Source organism: Thermobia domestica, chromosome 3, assembly GCF_964235325.1.
Source record: "Thermobia domestica chromosome 3, izTheDome1.hap1.1, whole genome shotgun sequence".
Classification (NCBI taxonomy): Eukaryota; Metazoa; Arthropoda; class Insecta; order Zygentoma; family Lepismatidae; genus Thermobia; species Thermobia domestica.
The window spans coordinates 18,095,699-18,120,381 of NC_137456.1; the positions used below are offsets into that span (position 1 = coordinate 18,095,699).

Sequence of the window (24,683 nt, forward strand, 5' to 3'; positions counted from 1 at the left end):
ATTTTTGTAACTGAAATTTGACAGTTTTCGTGCTGTGTCTTGGTCTGAACAAACTTTTAAATATTCCCGTTTCACCATATCAGCATTTACAGGTGTTATTTGCTCCTTCTCGACAAATGTCTCCAGGGCGAGTGTGATACGAAGGGTTTCCTTGGTCATAGTTTCTGGAGACAAGCAATTTGCGGCTCTTGTTACACTGTATTTTAAAGGACATTTTATCATAAGTTTTTTTACACAGTTCTTGCAAGAATCTTCTGCATTCTTAAAGTTCAATATATCAACATCCTTCACTCCTTTAAGCGATGTAACCGCAGAAAATCCAACATCAACTAGATTAAGTGGTTTTAAGATGTTCTTATCGAAAACATCTATTGAGGTCAGTTTTTTTAAAGTTTTAGCTATTTTTAAGACCATATTTTACGAAGCGGCTTAACAAACTACGAATCAACGTGTTTAGGTCATTCCATAGAAACGGTAGTAATGGACTGTCTGTCTGGTACTTAGTGAGGATTTCTTCTAGTTTTACAGATACGGATTGAAGGAACCCTAATCTAGCAGGCAACATTACATCAGAGATGTGAGCTTTTACTTTAGAGAAGTTTGATGTTTCAGGAGGTTTTGTTTTCACTGCATCAACATAAGCTTTTAAGGCAGGAATCATAATTATGGCACGGTTGATAACTTTAGAATTCTCCACCCACCTAATAGAAAAAAATTTAAGAGGGAAAACTGCTGTTCCAGATGCTGCCATGAAATCTGCTCTTCTTGAAGGGAAGTCCTTGAATAAATAGTACAACGCTCTCAAAAACTCTGTCACATTCAAATCAGCTTTGATATGCGCAGTCTTAAAAGCCCCATTAACAATATGTAAAGAGCACGTTCCTGTCTCCAAAAGCTGTGGACCTTCACCATTTTCTTCACTCAGATAGGCTTTCAAATCACTCAGAAATTTCAAATTAATGTTGGGGCCATCAAGAGAAATCTGAAATAACTTACAAAAATCGAGACCCTTTTCCTTGAAAGTATTTATAAATGCACTTAACAAATCCTGGGCAGTAGCATGTCCGAGGAATACTGATGTTAAATAACGTGTTAAAACTTTATTTTCGCCACTGTGCCAAAAACGAACTACTAAGTCCATTTGATTTTTCTGTGTGATAGTGTTTAGGCTTTCGTCGAACGATACTGCAAAAAATTCACAATTTTGTAGTTCACGAAGTAACGTCTGTTGGAAATATGGACCCAATCCAAAAATGATGACATAAGCTATTTTGTCTTTGTGTAACTGCATATTTTTAGCGACTTCACACTCAGGAAACATTAAAGGAAACAAATCCGTTGCACTCGCTTGGCTTCTGGCCGATGCATGACTTGTAACTTTGTGTAATGTCCAGATTATTTCTGCTTTTGTCACTTGATCTTTGATAAGACAACTATTTATTACACCACTAGTTTTTGCTGGGCTTTCATTTTTCTCCTGAACAACTGGAGTAGATGATGTGCCAATCACTGAACTGGAAGACGCTGTAGAATTTTTTGAACAGGAAGGCTCTTTGTTAACATTGCTTGAGAACTTGAGGATCGAACATTGTGTATTAAGAGCTTTAACAGCTATTTGATGTTTCTTTCCTTTTTCATGAGATTTCAATGATCCAGCTCCCATATTTGAAATGTCAAAATCAGTTCTGCAGAGTTTACAACCAGCTTTAAATGGATCGTTGGACCTAATAACCATTTTCACTGGCCCTTCCACGAGTCCTGGAATTTAGTTTTACTTTTCCCTATTTTAATGGCTGAAAAATAAAATGTTAATTGTTAGTGTGTAACAGGATTTATTGCAAGACTAGTAAAATGTTAACCTAAATACAAAAAGTGATTCCGTTATGATGTGGGCAATTTTACTTTTTTCCTGTGATACACCTTTCGGCCACCGGGAATGGTGTTCACTGCGACATCCGCAGGCTTGGACTTCTGTTAAAAAGCTTCGGCACAGGAGTATAAGCGGAATGTTGTTCCAGACCTGTCTACTACTCTTGCTACAGAAACATGTAAACCAATGTCTTCACAAAGCAGCAACTACAGAGAAAGCTTCTGGCTTGTATGCCAGTATCCCCTCAGTGTAAGACACAAACTTAATAGATCATAAATTTTAACTTTTTCAATTACCTTACTCTCATAATCGGGGACTAATTTAGCTCTTTTTGTAGTAATTGTTATTCACAACGACCATACCAAACAAAATGTTATTCAGTCTCTTCTTGTACCCTCAACATACTTTCCAAAAACATTCACCGCCGCACTCTGCTCACGTCTGTCTGTATTTCTCAACTACGTCTCCACTGAACAAGTTATTACTGGCTTTTAACTTATGCTGTAGTATATAACTTTCTTGCATTTTACAAAAATATACTTATTTCATACCAATCCTAAAAACAATTTTAAAACTTCCAGGTTTCTCGTCTAATTCCAGGCTATTTCCAGGTTTTCCAGGTCCAAAAGTAAATTCCAGGCTAATTCCAGGTTTTCAAGGTTTTCCAGGTCAGTAGACACCCTGCTTAGTTTCTGATTCTCCCTCGTATATTCAAAATGTCGAAATATTGAAAATTTTGTTAGTGTTAGTGTATTGTTATTGTTTGGTTCTAATGTTTTATTGTATTCCAAATATAGGAAGTTTGACTCAAAATAAAAATTTACAGAAACAAAGAAAGCTTACATTGAACTAAAAATGTAAAAAGAACGTCGGATGGGGAGATGGAAGCTAATTAAAAATATGGATTTTTTTTTCTAAGGCTAACCATAAATGATCGCGAGCCAGGGAAAATTTATGCATGAAAAGCCACAGAAATCATTATCAGAATTTCAGTCTGAACCATGCTCTCACGCACTTTTCTCAGGTTATATTTAATTTTATCATTTAACAACACACTTACCTGTTGCATGGGAGAAACCGGTGGCAATTGTACTGTTGGCGAAGTCTGAGTGCTCATTTGTTTCTGCATTTTATTCGGCTTCGAGCGAGGAATTTGTGCTCCTGGGTTTGCCTGAGGTATTAACCTTACCACGTTTCCAACAGCTTTCGTTCTTCCTTCACGGAATACCTAGGCAAACAATAATCTTTAAATATCCAATAAAAAAAAAATGGAAATCAAAATTATATATTAATATTTTCCTTTAAGAATAGCACAAGTAACATAAACAAAATAAGAACAAAGTTATGCAATAACACGAATTTTAATCGCATGATTTTCAAGGATTCATCATGACCATTAATTCCTGATTCCAGCATCTCCCTGGGCAAGATGTGTATACGAGGCCTCTTCATCCTAGATCTAGCTTTATCTAATTCTCTTCCTTCCCACAACGATTTTGTCTGCCAGATGTCCTTCCTGCTGCCAGGGCTCACATTCTATACACCCTTGCTGTTGTTGAAGAACGTTAAGTACAAAATTTATCCTGATATCTATTCTTTGGATTTCCTCGCGAGTGTCTTCCTGTAATTTTTATGCATAAAAGCATTTTAGGTAATAGTTCTCTTTTCATTTTCTTTGTACATGTACATATCAGCATATTCTAGCTTTCCTACTCTTTTTCAAACACTCTTGATAAGTAAGTCCTAATGAATTCTTTGTTTTTCTGAAAATGATTCTTAAGAATCTCATTTCCATTACTTGTCACCTGTTTCATTCTCAAGAAAAGTGACTTACTTTTGTGCCTCTGTATAAGCCACTTTTCTTATTTGGTCTAGGAATTAATTCGTGCGGTTGGTACGCACACATTGAAGCTGTAGTACAAACACAAAATACATAAATACCTTAAGAAAAATATTGTCCATCGCTAGCCACCACTTTCGCCCATCTGTCAGGCAATGTACGGATTCCGTGGCGAAAGAAGTCCTCATCCTTGGAAGCGATCCAGTCAGAGACCCATGTTTCGATATCTTCTGAAGAAGTAAACCGCTGTCCAATCAAATCGTTGTTCATGCAATCGAACAAGTAGTAGTCCGAAGGAGCAACGTCTGGTGAATACGGCGGGTGGGGTAAAACTTCCCATCCGACATTTTCTAAATAGGTTTTGGCCGGTTTTGCGACATGTGGGCGAGCGTTATCATGTTGAACAATAAGTTTATCATGTCTGTTCTCCCATTCTGGTCGTGTTCTGGCCAGAGTTTGCTTCAAACGCATTAATTGTCGTCGATAACGTTCTCCATTCATAGTTTCACCCGGTTGCAGCAGCTCATAGTACACTACACCTTTCATATCCCACCATATGCACAGCATAACCTTTGCACAGTGAATATCTCGTTTTGGTTGTGATGGACCTGGTTCACCTGGTTTCACCCAGGCCTTTTTTCGTGTAGGGTTCTCGTAATGGATCCACTTCTCATCACCCGTAATAATTCGATGCAGAAACCCCTTTCTGCTCTGTCGTTGAAGCAGCAATTCGCAAATGGTTTTTCGTCTTTCAACGTCTCTGTCTTTCAATTCATGTGGAACCCAATGTGACATCTTTTGAATCATTCCCATAGCTTTCAAGCGTTTGGAGACTGATGTTTGATCAACGTCTAATGCTGCTGCAAGTTGTTCCTGCGTTTGACACGAATCCTGCTCGAGCAATGCTGTCAATTCTTCGTCTTGAAATTTTTTTGGCTGTCCAGCTCGCTCTTGGTCTGCCAAGCCGAAATCACCACTTCTAAACCGTGCAAACCACTTCTGACACGTTCGCTCAGCTAGAGCATGGTCACCATACACTTCCACCAAAATACGATGACTTTCAGTCGCACTTTTCTGCATGTTAAAGTAATGCAGCAGGACACCCCGCAAAAACACTTTATCAGGCACAAATTGCGCCATGTTCACTTAACTACAAACTGGTGTTGTTGACGCTTTAATCCACTGCCCTATACTACGAACGATACGCGATGACAGGGGTTTGCAACACATGTGTGGATACACGGAACTGTGGGACGCTCCGTTCGTTGCGCCATCTCTTGTCCACCCGCACGAATTAATTCCTAGACCAAATAGGAGTACGTGCTCTATACCTTCTATCAGTAGATATTACTTAATTCTCTTTAGAATTCGAACCTCAACCTCCACATTTTGCAAGTCCCGGTGGAAATTTATGTGGTTGAGCTGAGCCTCGCTGCTGAACGGGATGCTAACTTTAAATCAAATCAAAATTCCGCTTGCAGGGCGCCTGACTATATGAAGATACTTTTTCTGTCGTATTGCAATACTGTTTTATACCTACTGTTATTAAGTGAATATAAACTCAAGAATGAATCTAAATATTTAGTAATGCCGAAATTTTCAATGCCCCCCCCCCCCCTTCGAACCTACGTCAGCGACTTATTTATTTACATGAACTCGCATTGCTCATTAATCACGTCTCATGGTTTCCATTATATATTAGCATGGTTTATGTGTTTTGCTTTTAGAACGTTAAAAGTAAACTTTACCGTACTTGCTTCTATACGCCGCCCATGGTGCTGAACTGTGGCTATTACCGTATCTGGCGTAATGGTAGCACATGACTCTACAATTTTTTCACGTAGCTCGTCGATTGTTGTTGGTTTTGGTCGATACACGTCATTCTTGACGGTCCCCCGAAAGAATAAGTCCACAGATGTCAAATCAGGAGACCGAAGTAGGTACTCAATAGAACTTCTTCGACCAATTCACTGACCGGGTATAGTTTTATATAGTACAACCTGACATTTTGATGGTAGTGACGTGCATGTTAAAATTAAAATAAAATAAAATAAAATAAAAAGTGAATCACCACACAGGTTTTAGATGACAGGTAAAATCCTTGTCTGAAGCATACCAAGATACCCCTCACTAGCTACGATACCCTCGAAGAAGGGCGTAATCATACCACTCACTAATAGACCACACCACACAGCAACTCAAGGTAGATTCACTCACTGCTCTGTCCACATGAGCGTGAGGATTTCCAGGGGCCTCAGAGACACAACTGTGGCGGTTCACAGTACTGTTAAGCTTGAACTGCGCCTTGTCAGTCTACACAAACTTTCTTGTAAATCCACATCCTCAATCTTGTGTTGAAACCATTCACAGTATACCATCCTTCGATCTGGGTCATCCTCATTCATCGCGTGTAGCATCGCATCTTTCCACTTTGCCCTCTTCAGAATGCGTCTTACACTTGACCGGCTCACCCCACTTTCGCGCGCTCCCTGGTTCACTGATTTTTGCGTTGATTAAGTGAAATGTTGTAACATCGCAGCACTGGACGCCGGACTTGTAGCTGTTTATAGTCGGGCAGATCTTTCCTTGTGCACATTTTTAGCTGTTCCGTCGGCTTCGAATGCTACTCGATTGTCTTCTGCTGCACTGACTAATATTACTGGTTCGTTCCATCAGCAACCACCGCGGATAAACTGCCAGCTCCGTCTATCACGACAAATTTAATACTTTACACTACATTATGTATTAGATTAATGAGCGTAAGTCTTTTTGTTTAGAAATTATTTAATCACGAACAGTGAGTACATTTTTCTCCTCTGCATAATTGGAACCATGAGACGTGATGAATCAGCAATGTAAGTTAATGTAAATATATAAGCCGCTGACGAAGGTAGGAGTTTCCATCGAAAATTTCGGGATTATGAAATAGATGCATTCCTGAGTTTAATTTAAAAGTTTTGATCATGTATCAGTTTAGTTCCTTTAGTATATATATTATACGATTGGCTTCACCATGTCCGTGACGGAAACAAGTAGCTCCGCCGCTGACGATCCCATTAAACCCCAACTGATCAATGAATCACTTTCTGATATATTTCACGTGATTTAAGTTTAATGAAAATCGACCTTGAGAATGAAATTATATGACTAATCTAGTGAAGAATTGGGTAGTGTGGTGGTTAGTACAGCTTCACGCTAAGCCGGACATAGGGTTTCAATGCGCAATTTTTCACTCTGAATTTCAGTGTATTTCTCCGTGTACGAATCTAATATCGAAACAAATAGTTGTTCCCTCCGTTTTTAGTTTACTCAATACGTCTACTTCTTGACACATACATACATATAATGTTTTGTTGCTCTTATGTATCGTTTTTTGAGATGAAGTTTTAGAAATAATATACAATAATTGTTTAAGAATGATTTCGAGTGAAAATTAAAAGGTATGTCTTCCATTTGGGACAGAATTGGCAACTGAAAATGAAATCTTTAAGTTTAACGTCCCACGGTTATGTCGGTTAGGCTAAAGGAGACGGTGATAATGAGAAATGAGTGAAATGGTGGAATGAAGAAAGTGGGAGGAAACGGGAGAACCCCGAGAAAACCCACGAGCACGATGTTTGTCCACCACAAAGTTCACACGGCGCGAGCTGGGATCGAACCAGGGACCCCAAGCACCAGAGGTGAACGCTCTACCACTGAGCCACCGCGCCCCCCAGATTTGGCAACTGAATAAGAACAAATTTGATGAGTAGCCTGTACTTATTAATTTTGAAGGTTGATTCTGTTTTCTCCCGAATAAAAATACATAACATCATGCTTTCCTTTAGGTCTACGGTTCAACTTTCTTTACATATATCAATATAAAAATAGTAAAAGAAGTTACTGAAGAGACAGTTCTTGCAATCAGCTTTCTTTAGTTATGAAGTCGTGGTTAACATGGAATACGAGCTGTCAGGTGTCACGGTAAAAAGAAACAGTAAAAAAGAATAAGCACTAAAAAGTTACGATAGATCCAACTACTGCAAAATTAAAAAAGGAATTTTTAATAACAGAAAGTGAACACTTACCATTCTCTGTCCTGCTTTAAGATATTCTGGATGTTTAATAAAGCGAAAGTGTACCATTGCTTTATCTCCTGTTCGGAGACATTCCTGGGACATAGAGAGAATAGACGCTGTTTGTCGTATACTACCACAATGAACTGTAAAGATAAAGTAATAACATATGTAAAACACAACATGAGGAAATAAATAAGAACTCATCTTACAAAAAGTAAAACCGTTGAAGGTCAAAAATGAGAATATATTTATTGTGATTTGAAAATAACATAATGAAACTACACATACACACTAGGGTGGTCCTTAATTTTCGATTTCCAAATTTCTTTGCTCCCAACCCCTAAACTGGTTCAATGTCGGACCAAATTAGCCCATGAAAAAAACTGGTTCAATTGAAAAATATTTAACCAACCCTCAAACGACCTAAACTTCTGACTATTACAATGTATAGTATATAGCAAAAGTTTGGAATAGACCCTTGTAAATTTGAAACAACTGAAGGAAAAGGGGTCGTATTTTGGATAGAGGTAATGGAGGTAGACCACACCTGACACTGAGTAGTACCATGACGGCGGCCATCTTGAACTCCACCATCTTGGATTCAGACCCAAAATTTTAAATAGAAATTGGTGTGACATATCGTTTTGGGGTAGCTTTTCACCATAAACACACGTCTGCCTTTATTTTTCACTTATCTCTGATCATGTAATAATTAACACCTTTGGACTATAAATATACATGTAGGTTATTTTCTGTAATGATACCGGAATGCGCTAATATCGAAAATTCTACTATGTGGGTATCCCAGCTACAAGTAGCATAGCGAAGGTTGACAGACTAGCGATATTTGTAACTTTTAACGGCAAAGAACAATTATTTGGCATCCCTGAAATAAAATCATTTACAGGAGAAGCACAAGCTACAGCTCTTTACGAAGCAGTGGAAAATTGGAGCATAAAACACAAAATACAAGCGTTATGCTTCGATACAACTGCAAGCAACACCGGCAGAATAAATGGCGCTTGTACAGCGGGGGACACTTCTAAATGGTACAGCCATATGGAGATTTACGGCTAAGGTGTACCATTTAGAAGTGTCCCTCGCTGTACAAACCCTGAGAAGTTGATTCGTGATTTACTGTTCCTACCGTGCCGACATCACATATTCGAATTAGTTCTTCAGCATAATTTTCACGCAGTAATGTATGGTGCTACTGCTACCAGTATACGTTCCGGGCCTGATGTGCTTTTGTTTGAAAGATTTAGGCAATCCTGGTCGTCCATCGACAAAAGCAATCGAACTGGGAGAGATTATGTTACGGAAGATGTCTGTTTCAGTATACTGGAATTTATACAACAGATACACCAGAAACTCCATAGAAATGGCTACGATCGTTCTAGGCGGCACCCTTCCACAAGGAGTTTCATTTCGCATTCCTGGAGCTGTTAGCCATGCTTAGTGGATGGCAAAGACTATATATATATGAAGATTCGAAGATCAATTTGAACTGACGAGAAAACAGAAGAATTGAATCAAGAGACTATGCATTCTCCTTGTCCGAGTCTATTTACAATCTTGGTTCCTTGCACCATTGGCTGCGAAAATTCGGAATCACGATTACAAGTTTTTACAGAAATTAATCAAATACATGGAAGTAGATCCTGAAATTAGTAATTGTTATGTTAAAAAATTCAGAAACCATTTATGGTATCTGTCACTAGAATCTGCGATATTCGCATTCTTTGATGATGATGTGCCATACCACATGAAGGAAAAAATGGTTTCTAATGTAACGGACGGAGAGTAGAGATGAATATGATGTACAAAACCAAGTAAAGCGACACTCTATGAATAGTGCAGAAGTCAACAGTTTTAAAGAAAAAGAATTCTCGGACTTCGTTTCTGCAGATTCGAAGACATGTTTCCCACGATTTTCTATAGATACAAATTTTCTAAAAATATGCCCATCTAGTTGGGAACAAGATGTGAACTTCCAACGTGGGTTGCAGGTATTGAAATACATTATGTTGGTAAACGATGTGTCAGAGAGAGGTGTGAAACTGATACAAGAATATGGAAACATTTTAACCAAGGACAAGAAAGGAAAGCAATACATACTGCAGATCGTCAGTGAACACAGGGAAAAGTATCTAGGCGCTACAAAAATAGGTTTAATCAGGCAGTAAAATATGGCTAGATATTCACAGTCTTCAGCTTTTATTATGATTGTCATTTTAAACCTTCATTATATTAATTATGATTTTTTCATGTAAATAATTTCAACATAGGCTGATGTGCATTGGGACGGAATGTGCTATTATATAATAAACATATATAATTGCTTTCTTGTTACTTTTATGTACCTCTTCTTAAATACTTCTGTAAACTATGAAAAAAGACATATTGAAGGATATTGAACTGTTATTATAAAGGTAATAACTATTACATGATCAGAAATAAGTTTAAAATAAAGACAGATCTGTATTTATGGTGAAAAGCTACCCCAAAAAGGATATGTCGCACGATCCAATTTCTATTTAAAATTTTGGGTCTGAATCCCAGATGGCGTACTTCAAGATGGCCGCCATCATGGTACCACTCAGTATTAGGTGTGGAACTACCTTTATACAAAATATGATTCTTTTCTCTTTACCCGTTTCAAAGTTACAAAAGTTTATTCCAACCTTTTGCCATATACTACATATAAATGCATTCAAAAGTTTAGGTCGCTTGGGGATTGGATAAATATTCTTCAATTGAGCCAATTTTTTTCATGGATTAATTTGGTCCGACATGGAACCAGTTTACGAGTTGGGAGCAAATAAATTCTGAAAACAATTTTTCTCCATATAATTAAGGACCACCCTAATACACACCATTTTATTCAGTGACCTGCTATTTTTAAGGCAACACCATAATCCAGTCAGTACAGAAATTCCGTTGCTTCCGTTAAAAAAAATTGTGACACGTTGTTTCTACAGGCCTCTTTTGACAATAACATCATTCAGGGAGTTCTGCAGAGACAGAAATAAATGAAAGTCTGACGGTGCCACGTCCAGGCTATACGGTGAATGCATTAAAACCTCTCATGCCAAGTTCTCTGAATTTTTGACGGTTCGTTAGAGCGAAAGCTCCTCTTTACTCGACTTAGGCGTTCGTTTGGCCGGAAACTTCTCCGAGATGCCTGAACCGTTCTTAACCAATTAAGTTCTTTTTATTGGAGCAAAATTCCTCTTTACTCGACTTAGGCGTTCGTTTGGCCGGATACTTCTCCGAGATGCCTGAACCGTTCTTAACCAAATTTGACACGGTGATTCGAGAGCGCGTGCTGAGTGTTCTAAGGGATTCGCATGTCCCAATCGGGACATGCCATTGAAGAATAATCATTGAAAAACAGGATGACCATAGACTTAACATTGGGAAAACATTTGGCGGGCGAATTCCCATTATAAACAATGAAAAATAGAATTTTCAGCATCAGAAATAGGACAAAGCACTTTTTCTTATTTTTTTTTTTAAAAAAGCATATTTTTTTCAAAGCCACTATGATTTCCGCTGATTGCCAAATTCAACTATTTCCATGTCGTGTTCACTGGTGAAAATTATTGATGCACTAAAAAGTTCTACGAATAATCAGTAAAGGTCGATCACTTCGCATACCTAGTCAAAGTTTGCTTTAATTTGAGTTTAGTGTCCTTTTCAGCAGCGAGGCAATATAAGATAACTACCGCACTGGCTAGGCGCAAATTGAGACACATATGGTGCGTGTGAGGTGATACGATATAAATGGCATGATGCGCACGCCCCACACGCTTAGTGTAGTGGTCTGCATATTGAGATGCAGTTTTCACAAGTGACCTGCATCCAAAGATACCGAACTCACTACGAAAACATTTGTTAATTTGAAATTTGAATTCCGAATCTGAATGCTGTATTTCTTGATAAATCAGAAAATTTAAATCACAAAATAAGTATATACTGTGTGAAAGAGAAGCTGTAGACAATTTAAAACCACATCTAAGATAAGTCATGCTGATTTTATCAATTACTTCCGAATGTATCGAAGCCAGTTTTCTCAAGCACATTGAACAATTCAGTAAGTCATTGCTTCGAATGGGTGTTGAGCCTAAAATATGCTCCTAACTTAAAAAAACTTACAGTTTTCTTTGGGTAGATGATAAATATGTCACAATATTGTTGCAAATTATTTCATAGATATTAGTTTGCATTATTGTAAGATACACGAAATGTTGCAACTATTTATTTATTTCATTTTATTTTTATTTTTCAATGTCAATTGCAATGTGTATGTATGTAGGTATACAAATAATACTGTAATGTCCCACGTGCTTGTGTTTACAAACATCTAACATGTGCTCTTATTTACAAACAACCACCACGTGCACCTTATTATGGAGTACTACAACTGCAGACTACGGATAAAACAGCGACATTAGCAGTCACGTGATGACGAGGGAAAAGCAGCGCTACAGTCTCACCTAGAGCGTCTATATGACAGGAATACTACGACAGCTATCAGCCTCGACTGGTCAACCCCTCCTCTAGCTTGCTCTGGAGCTCTAGGAGATACCTAACCCAAAGCCTCTAGTTTGCTTCAGAACTTTAGGCTTTCCTTCCTCCCGCTTAGCTTACTTCGGAGCTCTGTGATTCTTAATCCCTTCTCTGTCTGCTTCGAACTCCTAATCCACTCCACCTAGCTTGCTTCGGTGCTCTGTGGAGATCCTGCTCTAGGCTGCTTGGGTCTAGGGTCACCTTTCTCTACCTTATATTAGAGAAGTTACATTATTGTAGTATTTCTGTAAAATACTGTTTATAGAGAATTTTATTTTTAAAAGAATCGGTAGTGGGAGAAAACGATTCCGGACTGTAATTTGCTTTACCTACTCCTTTACAAGCAGAACTTTACAATATAAATGTGAAATATTAAACACGTGGAGTATGAGAAACTGTTTCAACTACAGTGCCACACAACTGTCAGCAAACACTAGTAGTGCTGCCTAGCGCCATGTTTCCAATTTGCGGCGTTTTACAGGGTTTGTCCGGAAAGTAATAGGACTAATTTTATTCCGTCATGACTGTACTTCGGAGCGTGTGCGCACCGACTGGATCCGGTAGAGGGCGTTCCTAGCTAACGAACGAACGGCTGGTCAGTTGTCTCCGAGCACACGGAGAGTCAGGACAGGCTTTTTCGCGGGACGTGTTTCTGTGAGTGGTGCAAGCCGAAAATGCAGCGTTCGTTAGAGCAGAGGTACGCGATTAAATTCTGTGTTAAACTCGGTAAATCTGCGACAGAGACGTTTGATATGATCAAGCAGCCTTACCCAGATGATGCTTTAGCAAGAAGTGGTGTGTTTCGGTGGCACAAGGCCTTTTCGGAGGGCCGGGAAGAGGTCGCCGATGAAGACCGTGCTGGAAGACTTTCGACTTCGACAAATACCGACAATGTGACTCGTGTGCGCGAAGTTTTGAACTCAGACCGTCGACTAAGTATTCGTTTAATTGCCCAGATGTTAAATTTACCAAAAACTGTGGTTCATGAAATTGTGACGGAGCATTTGAACATGCGGAAGGTGTGCGCGAAGATTGTCCCAAAAGTGCTCACTGACGACCAGAAATTGCGGCGAGTGGAAATGTGCCAAGAAAATTTGAACATGTGTGAAAGTGACCCCAATTTTTGAATAACGTAATCACAGGTGACGAATCATGGATCTTTGAGTATGATCCCGAGACAAAGAGGCAATCTTCCGAGTGGCACACGCCTGCGTCTCCTCGCCCAAAAAAGGGAAGAATGAGCAAATCCAAAGTGAAAACGATGCTCATTGTCTTTTTTGACATCAAAGGCATCGTCCACCATGAATTTGTTCCTCCTGGACAAATCGTCAACGCCAAGTTTTACGTGGAAGTGCTCAAGAGACTCAAACGAAGGGTCAATCGGGTCCGACCAGACATCGGAGCCGACTGGAAGCTGCACCACGACAACGCCCCGGCTCACACCGCCTTTCTTGTGAACAGCTACCTGACCAAGGCCGGCATCCCAACGCTTCCGCAGCCGCCCTACAGCCCAGATGTGCCCCCCCCCCCCCCGACTTCTTTTTGTTTCCTTGCCTGAAACGCCCGATGAAAGGCAAGCATTTTGAGACGACAGAGGGGATCCAAGCAGCTTGCACCGCGGCTCTCAAGGCTATTCCGGAGAATGACTTCCGTGACGCCTTCAATGCTTGGAAATCGCGCTGGCAACGCTGCATCGACGCAGAAGGAGCCTATTTTGAAAGTTTTTAAAGAATTGTAACGATTGGCTCAATTTTTTTTTTTAAATCGACTCAGTCCTATTACTTTCCGGACAAACCCTGTATATTTAAATCACCTAAGTTACAAAATAGCGTGCTGTGCTGCGTCACCTCACACGCGCTGTACGTCTCAATTTGCGCCTAGCTCTAATGTCACGGGCTGTTAAAGATGTATGCGGCCTAGCGTTGTCAGCGTGGTATGTGACAAAATTTTTATTGACCAGTCCCGAACGTTTCTTTTGAATTGTTAAGATGCATCCGAGCTAATTGTCGACATACAGGTCCGAGTTTATCGTTCTGACTGGTAAAAAGCAGCTCGTGATGCAATATGCGCTTCCTGGGCGCCAGTTATAGACTTTGCCACAGACTGGAACTTGTTCACGGTTCGACCATCATATTTCTCGCACACTGTTATCGTAGGTTATTCACTTTTTATCACTCGTGATCAACAGCTTCAGAAATGGCTCGAATTCAGTAGATATTCGCAGATTGAAATTCGATCGAGTAAATATTTTTGAGTCAGATCATGTAGCACCCAAACGTCGAGCTTCTATTTGTAATCAGCTTTCTCTAAATGGTTTAACATTGTTTGGTGATGGATGTTATGTTAAGTTCATTGGCGATATTATGACTGCTACATGCCAGTGTTGCTCGACCTTGCCAGAATATCATCCACTCTTGCTGTACTTCTTTGCCCACTGTGAGGAGTATTTCGGACATCGAAATTTCCAGAAAGAAAACGACGAACCATCTTTTGGCTGTTGGTTTTGATAAGGTATCTTGCACATAAACAGTACAAATTTCTTCACGGACTGCTACAGCATTTGCACTTTTATGAAAATAAAACTGTAAAATATAGTGCAGTTTTGCGGATTTTCACTCATCTTCACGGCCCAATACCTTATGTTTGATTAAAAAAATTTCAACGCTTTTTTACACATCTAATAGCTTTAATTGTCAGCTGTCAAATGATGTCAAATGACTTGACGCGCTGCAATTTATATATCATGCCATTTGGGACACAACGCCATCTCATGCACATAAGGCTCAATACCTTTTAGACTACCTGATATATGAACAATGGAGTATATGCACCATTAACAATCTACGTATTCTTACTTCTCATCTTTGCTTCTTGTCGCAGCTGGTCTATTATCCTGCCAACACGTCTGTTATAATAGAATATTTACTTTCTCCTATCGAAGCTACTCGCACCAAGTAGTCCAACACGAATGAAAATTAAAATGAAATGAAATCTTTAAGTTTTACGTCCCACGGTTATGCCGCCAAAGCTAAAGGAGACGGTTCCACCATCAATGAATAGTTTGTCAAAATTATTATTGACTAGCAGACTACCCGTTCTTCTCAAGGAAAAATATTTTTAAATTTGTACATAAAACACTAATGAGGGATGAATTCGGATTTAAACGAATCTTCGTATCAGCAACCCCGTAAACACTAATATCGGTCGTTTTCGATCATTTTTTTAAAATATATATTTCTCCCTCCCCAAGTTGCAGGGCTGAATTTGGATATAAACAGCATCGGAAGTGTCCCTGTTCATCTCAGCGACCTCAACAACTATGAATTCGACACTAATATCGATCATTTTTGATCATTTTTAAGTATCTTCCCTTTCCCCTAAGTTGTACCGTCAAAGTCAAATGACAGAATCCATCCCAGGCCCGAACTTCACTTATGTTAAAAAATTTGGTCGAGATCCGTCGCGTGTTTCAAGAGTTACGAAGTCACAAACAAGTGTCACTTTCATTTTTATATATTAAATTTTATCGTAAGTTTAAGACTTTTTACATTTCTTTATAGTGTTTTCAAAGCCTGCAGTTGGAGTCTCATTTTTTACATCTTTAATATGCTCTTTCGATCTAATTTTCTTACAAGTTACAAATGACTTTGTAGACCTCACTATGAACTAAAAAAAAAAAAAAAAAAAAAAAAAAAAGCTCGGTAAATTAACATTTCAAGTAAAAATGCTTCTCTATAATCCTCTTGGATTTGAAGGGCGCGCTTTCTATGAAATAAAAACCCTTTCTCTTTTTAGTAGTTTTGCACTAGTTAGGAACATCTATTAAAATATTAATATTTCTTACTTGTTTTATTATAGACGGCAGTTTCGTTTTAATAGTCATGCGCGCAACTTACGAGGTGTGTTCAAACAGTACTGAACCTTATTTTTTACCGTGTAAACCAACGAAGCGTGAAAAACTTTCTTCTGTGTAGATGTAGAGGGGACACTCATGCGCAATCGTGTTTTTCCCCGCCCGCAGAAAGCGTCAGTCGCCGGCAGTTGGCCAACGAATGAAGACGTGTAGTGAGTAGTCGTCGGATTTCATTTTGTTTTTTTAAATGACAGAAAAACTTGAGCAGTGATATTGCATCAAATTATGCCAAAAGCTTGGCGATACCCAAGCGGAAATCATTCAATCGGATCGGTACATTCAATTTTTGAACGAGAATTTTAGCATAAGAAGAGTGTACGCGAAATCTGATTCACGCTTTCATTGCCAAACAAAACATTCCTGTGTGTCGTCAGGCTCCTCACTCACCCGATATGGCTCCGTGTGACTTTTGCTTATTTCCCAAGCTAAAAATGCCAATAACAGGAACCCGATTTGAGTCAAGAGAAGACATGCGGAATGTGACGGCACGGTTTCAGATTTCCCGAGGAGACTACTTTGAAGGGGATTAGTGTTTCAGATTTCCCGAGGAGACTACTTTGAAGCGGATTAGTGTTTCAGATTTCTCGAGGAGACTACTTTGAAGAGGATTAGTGTTTCAGATTTCCCGAGGAGACTACTTTGAAGGGGATTATTGTTTCAGATTTCCCGAGGAGACTACTTTGAACGGGATTAGTGTTTCAGATTTCCCGAGGAGACTACTTTGAAGGGGATTAGTGTTTCAGATTTCCCGAAAAGACTACTTTGAAGAGGATTAGTGTTTCAGATTTCCCGAAAAGACTACTTTGAAGGGGATTAGTGTTTCAGATTTCCCGACGATACTACTTAGTGTTTCAGATTTCCCGAGGAGACTATTTTGAAGAGGATTAGTTTTTCAGATTTCCCGAGGAGACTACTTTGAAGGGGATTATTGTTTCAGATTTCCCGAGGAGACTACTTTGAAGGGGATTAGTGTTTCAGATTTCCCGACGAGACTACTTTGAAGAGGATTAGTTTTTCAGATTTCCCGAGGAGACTACTTTGAAGAGGATTAGTGTTTCAGATTTCCCGAGGAGACTACTTTGAAGGGGATTATTGTTTCAGATTTCCCGAGGAGACTACTTTGAAGGGGATTAGTGTTTCAGATTTCCCGAGGAGACTACTTTGAAGCGGATTAGTGTTTCAGATTTCTCGAGGAGACTACTTTGAAGAGGATTAGTGTTTCAGATTTCTCGAGGAGACTACTTTGAAGGGGATTATTGTTTCAGATTTCCCGAGGAGACTACTTTGAACGGGATTAGTGTTTCAGATTTCCCGAGGAGACTACTTTGAAGGGGATTAGTGTTTCAGATTTCCCGACGAGACTACTTAGTGTTTCAGATTTCCCGAGGAGACTATTTTGAAGAGGATTAGTTTTTCAGATTTCCCGAGGAGACTACTTTGAAGGGGATTATTGTTTCAGATTTCCCGAGGAGACTACTTTGAAGGGGATTAGTGTTTCAGATTTCCCGAGGAGACTACTTTGAAGAGGATTAGTTTTTCAGATTTCCCGAGGAGACTACTTTGAAGAGGATTAGTGTTTCAGATTTCCCGAGGAGACTACTTTGAAGGAGATTATTGTTTCAGATTTCCCGAGGAGACTACTTTGAAGGGGATTAGTGTTTCAGATTTCCCGAGGAGACTACTTTGAAGCGGATTAGTGTTTCAGATTTCTCGAGGAGACTACTTTGAAGAGGATTAGTGTTTCAGATTTCTCGAGGAGACTACTTTGAAGGGGATTATTGTTTCAGATTTCCCGAGGAGACTACTTTGAACGGGATTAGTGTTTCAGATTTCCCGAGGAGACTACTTTGAAGGGGATTAGTGTTTCAGATTTCCCGACGAGACTACTTAGTGTTTCAGATTTCCCGAGGAGACTATTTTGAAGAGGATTAGTTTTTCAGATTTCCCGAGGAGACTACTTTGAAGGGGATTATTGTTTCAGATTTCCCGAGGAGACTACTTTGAAGGGGATTAGTGTTTCAGATTTCCCGAGGAGACTACTTTGAAGAGGATTAGTTTTTCAGATTTCCCGAGGAGACTACTTTGAAGAGGATTAGTTTTTCAGATTTCCCGAGGAGACTACTTTGAAGGGGATTATTGTTTCAGATTTCCCGAGGAGACTACTTTGAAGGGGGATTAGTGTTTCAGATTTCCCGAGGAGACTACTTTGAAGCGGATTAGTGTTTCAGATTTCTCGAGGAGACTACTTTGAAGGGGATTAGTGTTTCAGATTTCCCGACGAGACTACTTAGTGTTTCAGATTTCCCGAGGAGACTATTTTGAAGAGGATTAGTTTTTCAGATTTCCCGAGGAGACTACTTTGAAGGGGATTATTGTTTCAGATTTCCCGAGGAGACTACTTTGAAGGGGATTAGTGTTTCAGATTTCCCGAGGAGACTACTTTGAAGAGGATTAGTTTTTCAGATTTCCCGAGGAGACTACTTTGAAGAGGATTAGTGTTTCAGATTTCCCGAGGAGACTACTTTGAAGGGGATTATTGTTTCAGATTTCCCGAGGAGACTACTTTGAATGGGATTAGTGTTTCAGATTTCCCGAGGAGACTACTTTGAAGCGGATTAGTGTTTCAGATTTCTCGAGGAGACTACTTTGAAGAGGATTAGTGTTTCAGATTTCTCGAGGAGACTACTTTGAAGGGGATTATTGTTTCAGATTTCCCGAGGAGACTACTTTGAACGGGATTAGTGTTTCAGATTTCCCGAGGAGACTACTTTGAAGGGGATTAGTGTTTCAGATTTCCCGACGAGACTACTTAGTGTTTCAGATTTCCCGAGGAGACTATTTTGAAGAGGATTAGTTTTTCAGATTTCCCGAGGAGACTACTTTGAAGGGGATTATTGTTTCAGATTTCCCGAGGAGACTACTTTGAAGGGGATTAGTGTTTCAGATTTCCCGAGGAGACTACTTTGAAGAGGATTAGTTTTTCAGATTTCCCGAGGAGACTACTTTGAAGAGGATTAGTTTTTCAGATTTCCCGAGGAGACTACTTTGAAGGGGATTATTGTTTCAGATTTCCCGAGGAGACTACTTTGAAGGGGGATTAGTGTTTCAGATTTCCCGAGGAGACTACTTTGAAGCGGATTAGTGTTTCAGATTTCTCGAGGAGACTACTTTGAAGGGGATTAGTGTTTCAGATTTCCCGACGAGACTACTTAGTGTTTCAGATTTCCCGAGGAGACTATTTTGAAGAGGATTAGTTTTTCAGATTTCCCGAGGAGACTACTTTGAAGGGGATTATTGTTTCAGATTTCCCGAGGAGACTACTTTGAAGGGGATTAGTGTTTCAGATTTCCCGAGGAGACTACTTTGAAGAGGATTAGTTTTTCAGATTTCCCGAGGAGACTACTTTGAAGAGGATTAGTGTTTCAGATTTCCCGAGGAGACTACTTTGAAGGGGATTATTGTTTCAGATTTCCCGAGGAGACTACTTTGAATGGGATTAGTGTTTCAGATTTCCCGAGGAGACTACTTTGAAGCGGATTAGTGTTTCAGATTTCTCGAGGAGACTACTTTGAAGAGGATTAGTGTTTCAGATTTCTCGAGGAGACTACTTTGAAGGGGATTATTGTTTCAGATTTCCCGAGGAGACTACTTTGAACGGGATTAGTGTTTCAGATTTCCCGAGGAGACTACTTTGAAGGGGATTAGTGTTTCAGATTTCCCGACGAGACTACTTAGTGTTTCAGATTTCCCGAGGAGACTATTTTGAAGAGGATTAGTTTTTCAGATTTCCCGAGGAGACTACTTTGAAGGGGATTATTGTTTCAGATTTCCCGAGGAGACTACTTTGAAGGGGATTAGTGTTTCAGATTTCCCGAGGAGACTACTTTGAAGAGGATTATTGTTTCAGATTTCCCGAGGAGACTACTTTGAAGGGGATTAGTGTTTCAGATTTCCAAATCAATAAATGCATTTTTGCCAATCAAAGGTTCGATACTTTCTGAACACACCTCGTATGTTCATCGGAAGAAAAATAATATCTTTTAATTTATCTAAAAGTCGAAACTTGCTGTGTTTTTAAAATATTATGAAGCAACTTCAAAATCTAAAATGAACTTTCAAATTTACAATGACTCATCCGCTTACCCATCGCTTGGTAACGTGAGCTGATTGTCGTAGGATGATGCAACACTAGGATCTCTCCTTCGAATTCCCAGCATGCAGTTGGATTAACTGCCGGCGATACCATCACCATTCCTTTCCTTATCTGAGAGCGTTTAATCTGTAACACGAACAGTATATTTTAAACAGTGGTTACATACAATAAAAAATATTCTCTAACAAAACTCATTTTATTCACAACATACACACACATACAAAAGTTTCTTTTGCTGATGACTATTCCCTATTTCAGTAACCATCGGAATTTCAACAGATTTTAAGATTAAACTTGTGTTTATCCCAACAATAAATATACTTATTACACAGTAAACTAACGCCAGATTTTCTTTTAATCATTCTTACCAGTTACGCAATTTTAATTTAACTTAGAACAATACTTAACAGAAACTCAGATTTTTCAATGCATTTTGAACTAATCTGGAATAATTGGTGGTCTATTCGTATCAATTACATTGTCATTTAGCGACCTACTGAAAAATTTCGTTTGCAAACATACAAAGCATATATTAAATATATGCATCAAGTATCACCAAAACAGATATTTACTGTCAAAAATACCCGTGTATAAGGCTTCGAAAGCCGCTTCTGCTTCTTTCATCAAGTTCCTGGACAGTGCTATATGGGTCGATTTTTTTTTTAAGGTACCGTGAGTAATCTAATCGAAAAGAGACTTTCAAAATATAACTGTAGGTTTTTTTTTTTTTTTTTTTTTTTTTTTTTTTTTTTTTTTTTTTTTTACAACTGATTATGTTTTAATGTGAAAAATGAGCCCATAGCATGCTATTTCAAATATGATCAGGCATTTTCGGCTAGACTGAAACAAAAAAAAATAACATAGTTGTTGCACATGATGCAATTTCTTTTCAGTTGGTTGGCTGGTTTGGTGTTTAACGTCTCTTTCAGCACTGAGACTATGTAAAACGTGAACCTACAGTTTAAGGCGGAATCCGAACCACCGTAATGCATCTAAACTTTTTCAAGGTTCTCCCAGCGAGAATCGAACCCAGGATCGCACGCACTGAAGACGCGCGAGCTGGCCACTAGACCAGCGAGCAAGGCTGTAATTTCTTTTGTGAATTCAATAAAGTTGTGCGCGCGCTAGCGGAAAATGCTGCAATTACTTTTGTTCTGTGTAATCAAAAAAGTTACTAACTCATATTTTCATGAATCATCGTGTTTTCCACTATTTCAATCAAGCTTTTGTAAAATCTTTATAAAAAGGGATTTAGGTACTTAAAAGGAATGTATATATATAGAAAGTAAATAAAGATGAAAGAGTCAATACTATTCTAGGCTCTACTGTGTTTATACTAACCATCTTTCTAATATATGTGGCCATGTTAGCCCATCACGTATGAGGGATGAAGTCTCTCGGCGATCACTTTCTGAGGAAAAGGAAGGAAGCAAGGATTGGGGAGAGAAGGGAAGTGGCCTGGGACTTGTGTTAGGTACCATCAAGGCATTTGCCTGGTGTGAATGAGGAAAACCCAGGAAAACCTTACTCAGGATGGCAGGTCTCAAAAAGCTTTGACACTTTTTCCACCGAGTGACCCTACCGGGAATCGAACTCGGGACCGCTCACACCAAAGGTAAGAGCGTTGGCGACTACGCCACACGCAATTGAATGTAGCTACTATTTTTGTTAGTTTGAATTGTACCCTTCATATATATACGTACATTCTAATGGAAAAAGTTTCGTAACACGGCCATCAAAGTGATGAAACTGCGAAGTCGTCCGCGTGGGCTAGATTCGTGCCGTATAGGTAGTTAGTCTTCTGCTCGCTACATATATGACCGTAATACTCAATACGAGGAAGATTACCACATCTGATATAGGCCACATGCACGAACTACTTAGCCACATTAGTCGACATTTCTAAAAGGGATCAGAATAACTTGTTGATTTATCATATATTAGTACGAAGAGTGATCAGAAAGTAAGGTTACAAAGCCTGCAGTGAAACATGTGTTTATTATTTCATACAACCAATACAGCCAACAGATAGTATATACATTAGGTTATGTTTTGACATAGTCTCCATATCGCTTGAGGCACTTGTGGGATGAGTTTGAAGATTCCCTCCTGGTAAAAATCCTGTCCTTCCGTGTTCAGTCACGTTGTCATGAAATGTTTCATTTCCTCGTCTCAAGCGAAGCAACGTCCTCCTAGGTGCTCTTTTAAGTGCAGGAACAGATGAAAGTCGCTTGGAGCGAGGTCCAGGTTGTAGGGAGGGTGGTCGATGATGTCCTAGCAAAAGAGCGTGGTGGTCTTCTGTCTCTACCAACCGCAAACTTTCGACACCATTCTGCGACATGATGATGAGACATTACAGTCTCTCCGTAAACCTCTACCAGCTGCCGGTGAATTTTAGCCACAGTTATATGTTTCGCCCACAGAAATTAAATAACTGAGCGCACTTCTTCACGAGACCAGTTTTCCAAACGAGTTGCCATTTGTGTGGTTGGCGGGTGAATGAAACTCTCACAATTACCAACTCCATATATTACAATTACCGTACACTCCTCACTCCTCTATAACAGACGAAACTCCAGAAATATCGACCTTGTAACCTTAGATCCTCCCTCGCACCTCACCTAGAATAATACCTGCAGTGACCTTTATATAACGTAGCAAACATCAAAATAGTAAGTTTCAGTGCTGTAATTGCCACTGAAATTACAATTTATTGTAATTAATGAAAAGATATATTTCACTTTTACGTCCCACGATTATGTTCTTTAGTCTAAGGACAGGGTTCCTACTGATCTGGAGAAATCTATTTCCCTGACTTCTCCCTGAACCTTTGGCAGGAAATTCCCCGACTTTCATGACAAGTGTCGGATAACGTTGATATATAAATAAGGAATAAATAACGATGAATATTTATATATGGGAACGTTTATTCCATAGAGAGAAATAATCAATTGCTCATACGTACATTCCACTTACCACCCATAAAAATCTGAACAACGTTCCACATTGTGATCATTAATGGTTGGCTAAGTTGAAAATGGTGTGCAATCAATGTTAAAAATATATATATTTCGTTTATAAAATTTCCCTGACTTTCCCTGATTTCTAGTCTTTTTCCGTGAGTTTCCATGACCTGCACCATTGTTTCTGAGTTTTCCCTGACTTCTTTGACCAGTAGCAACCCTAAAGGATGATTAATTTAAGCAGATCATTATCAAATAATTCGTGGAATGAGAATGTTGGAAGAAACGGAAGAACTCCGAGAGAATCCACGGGCATGATAATGTCCATCACCGATTCACACAGCCTGGAAAAAAATGAAATGAAATCTTTAAGTTTTACGTCCCACGGTTATGCCGGTTAGGCTAAAGGAGACGGTGAGTAATGAGTGAAATGGTGGAATGAAGAAAGTGGGAGGAAACGGGCGAACCCCGAGAAAACCCACGAGCACGGTGTTTGTCCACCACAAAGTTCACTTGGCGGGGGCTGGGATCGAACCCGGGACCCCAAGCACCAGAGGTGAACGCTCTACCACTGAGCCACCGCGCCCCCCTCACACAGCCTGGAATCGAACCTGAGAATTCTAGTACTAAATATGAAATAGTTTACTAAGTTTAGCTAGAGAATGATCATCTGATTATTAAAAAAAAGAAAAAGTTATTTCACAAACTATGCTTACAGACTAACATATATTTTCTCTGGATTGGGTCTAAGTTTACCAAAATACAAGTAGTATTCTGAAATATACCTTTTTGAGTGCAAATGATGCTGTTTGCCCTCCGCGCACTTCTCTCACAGGCATTCTTTTTCTGTGAATGCTCTTCACAGCAATTGGGATAAAATGACCCAAAGGATCTGGGCCAAGAAGAAGGGTGTCATTTAATCTAATGACTCCTTTTAATGTTGTCCCTGATACAACAGTACCTACGCCCTGAAAAAAAGGAAAGACAAAAAGCGTATTATTATTATTTCTAGTACATTAAAGGTTATCGTTATTACGTTGTACATTTAATATATTTTTTAGGTCTTATTAAACATTACTATTTGAATCTAAGACGAAAAAGTAATTATTCTGAGTAACTCCGACTATCTGGTTGGTATTCTACCACATCAACGAACTCGGGTGTGGTCAATTCCTCGTTGGCAGTGTGTGGTGGATTCCTTGGAGGCTACTTCGAAAAACTCTAGATGACACTGGTATGTGTTTCCGAGCTTTACGTATAATTGTAATTGTTATTTGTAATGTCTTGTAATGTTGTAATTTGAGGTTAAACCTT

General features: G+C 39.2%; 1 protein-coding gene across 1 annotated transcript in view; it reads right to left on the minus strand.

Moving 5' to 3' along the window:
* Positions 1-24,683, minus strand: part of GTPBP1 (GTP-binding protein 1) — a 62,034-nt gene that overhangs the window by 13,148 nt on the left and 24,203 nt on the right. The window contains exons 9-12 of the mRNA XM_081750521.1: positions 24,155-24,337; positions 20,397-20,532; positions 7,778-7,911; positions 2,931-3,098 (exon numbers count right to left, since the gene is read on the minus strand). Coding sequence (XP_081606647.1) covers positions 2,931-3,098; positions 7,778-7,911; positions 20,397-20,532; positions 24,155-24,337 — 621 coding nt within the window. The remainder of the gene's footprint in view (positions 1-2,930; positions 3,099-7,777; positions 7,912-20,396; positions 20,533-24,154; positions 24,338-24,683) is intronic.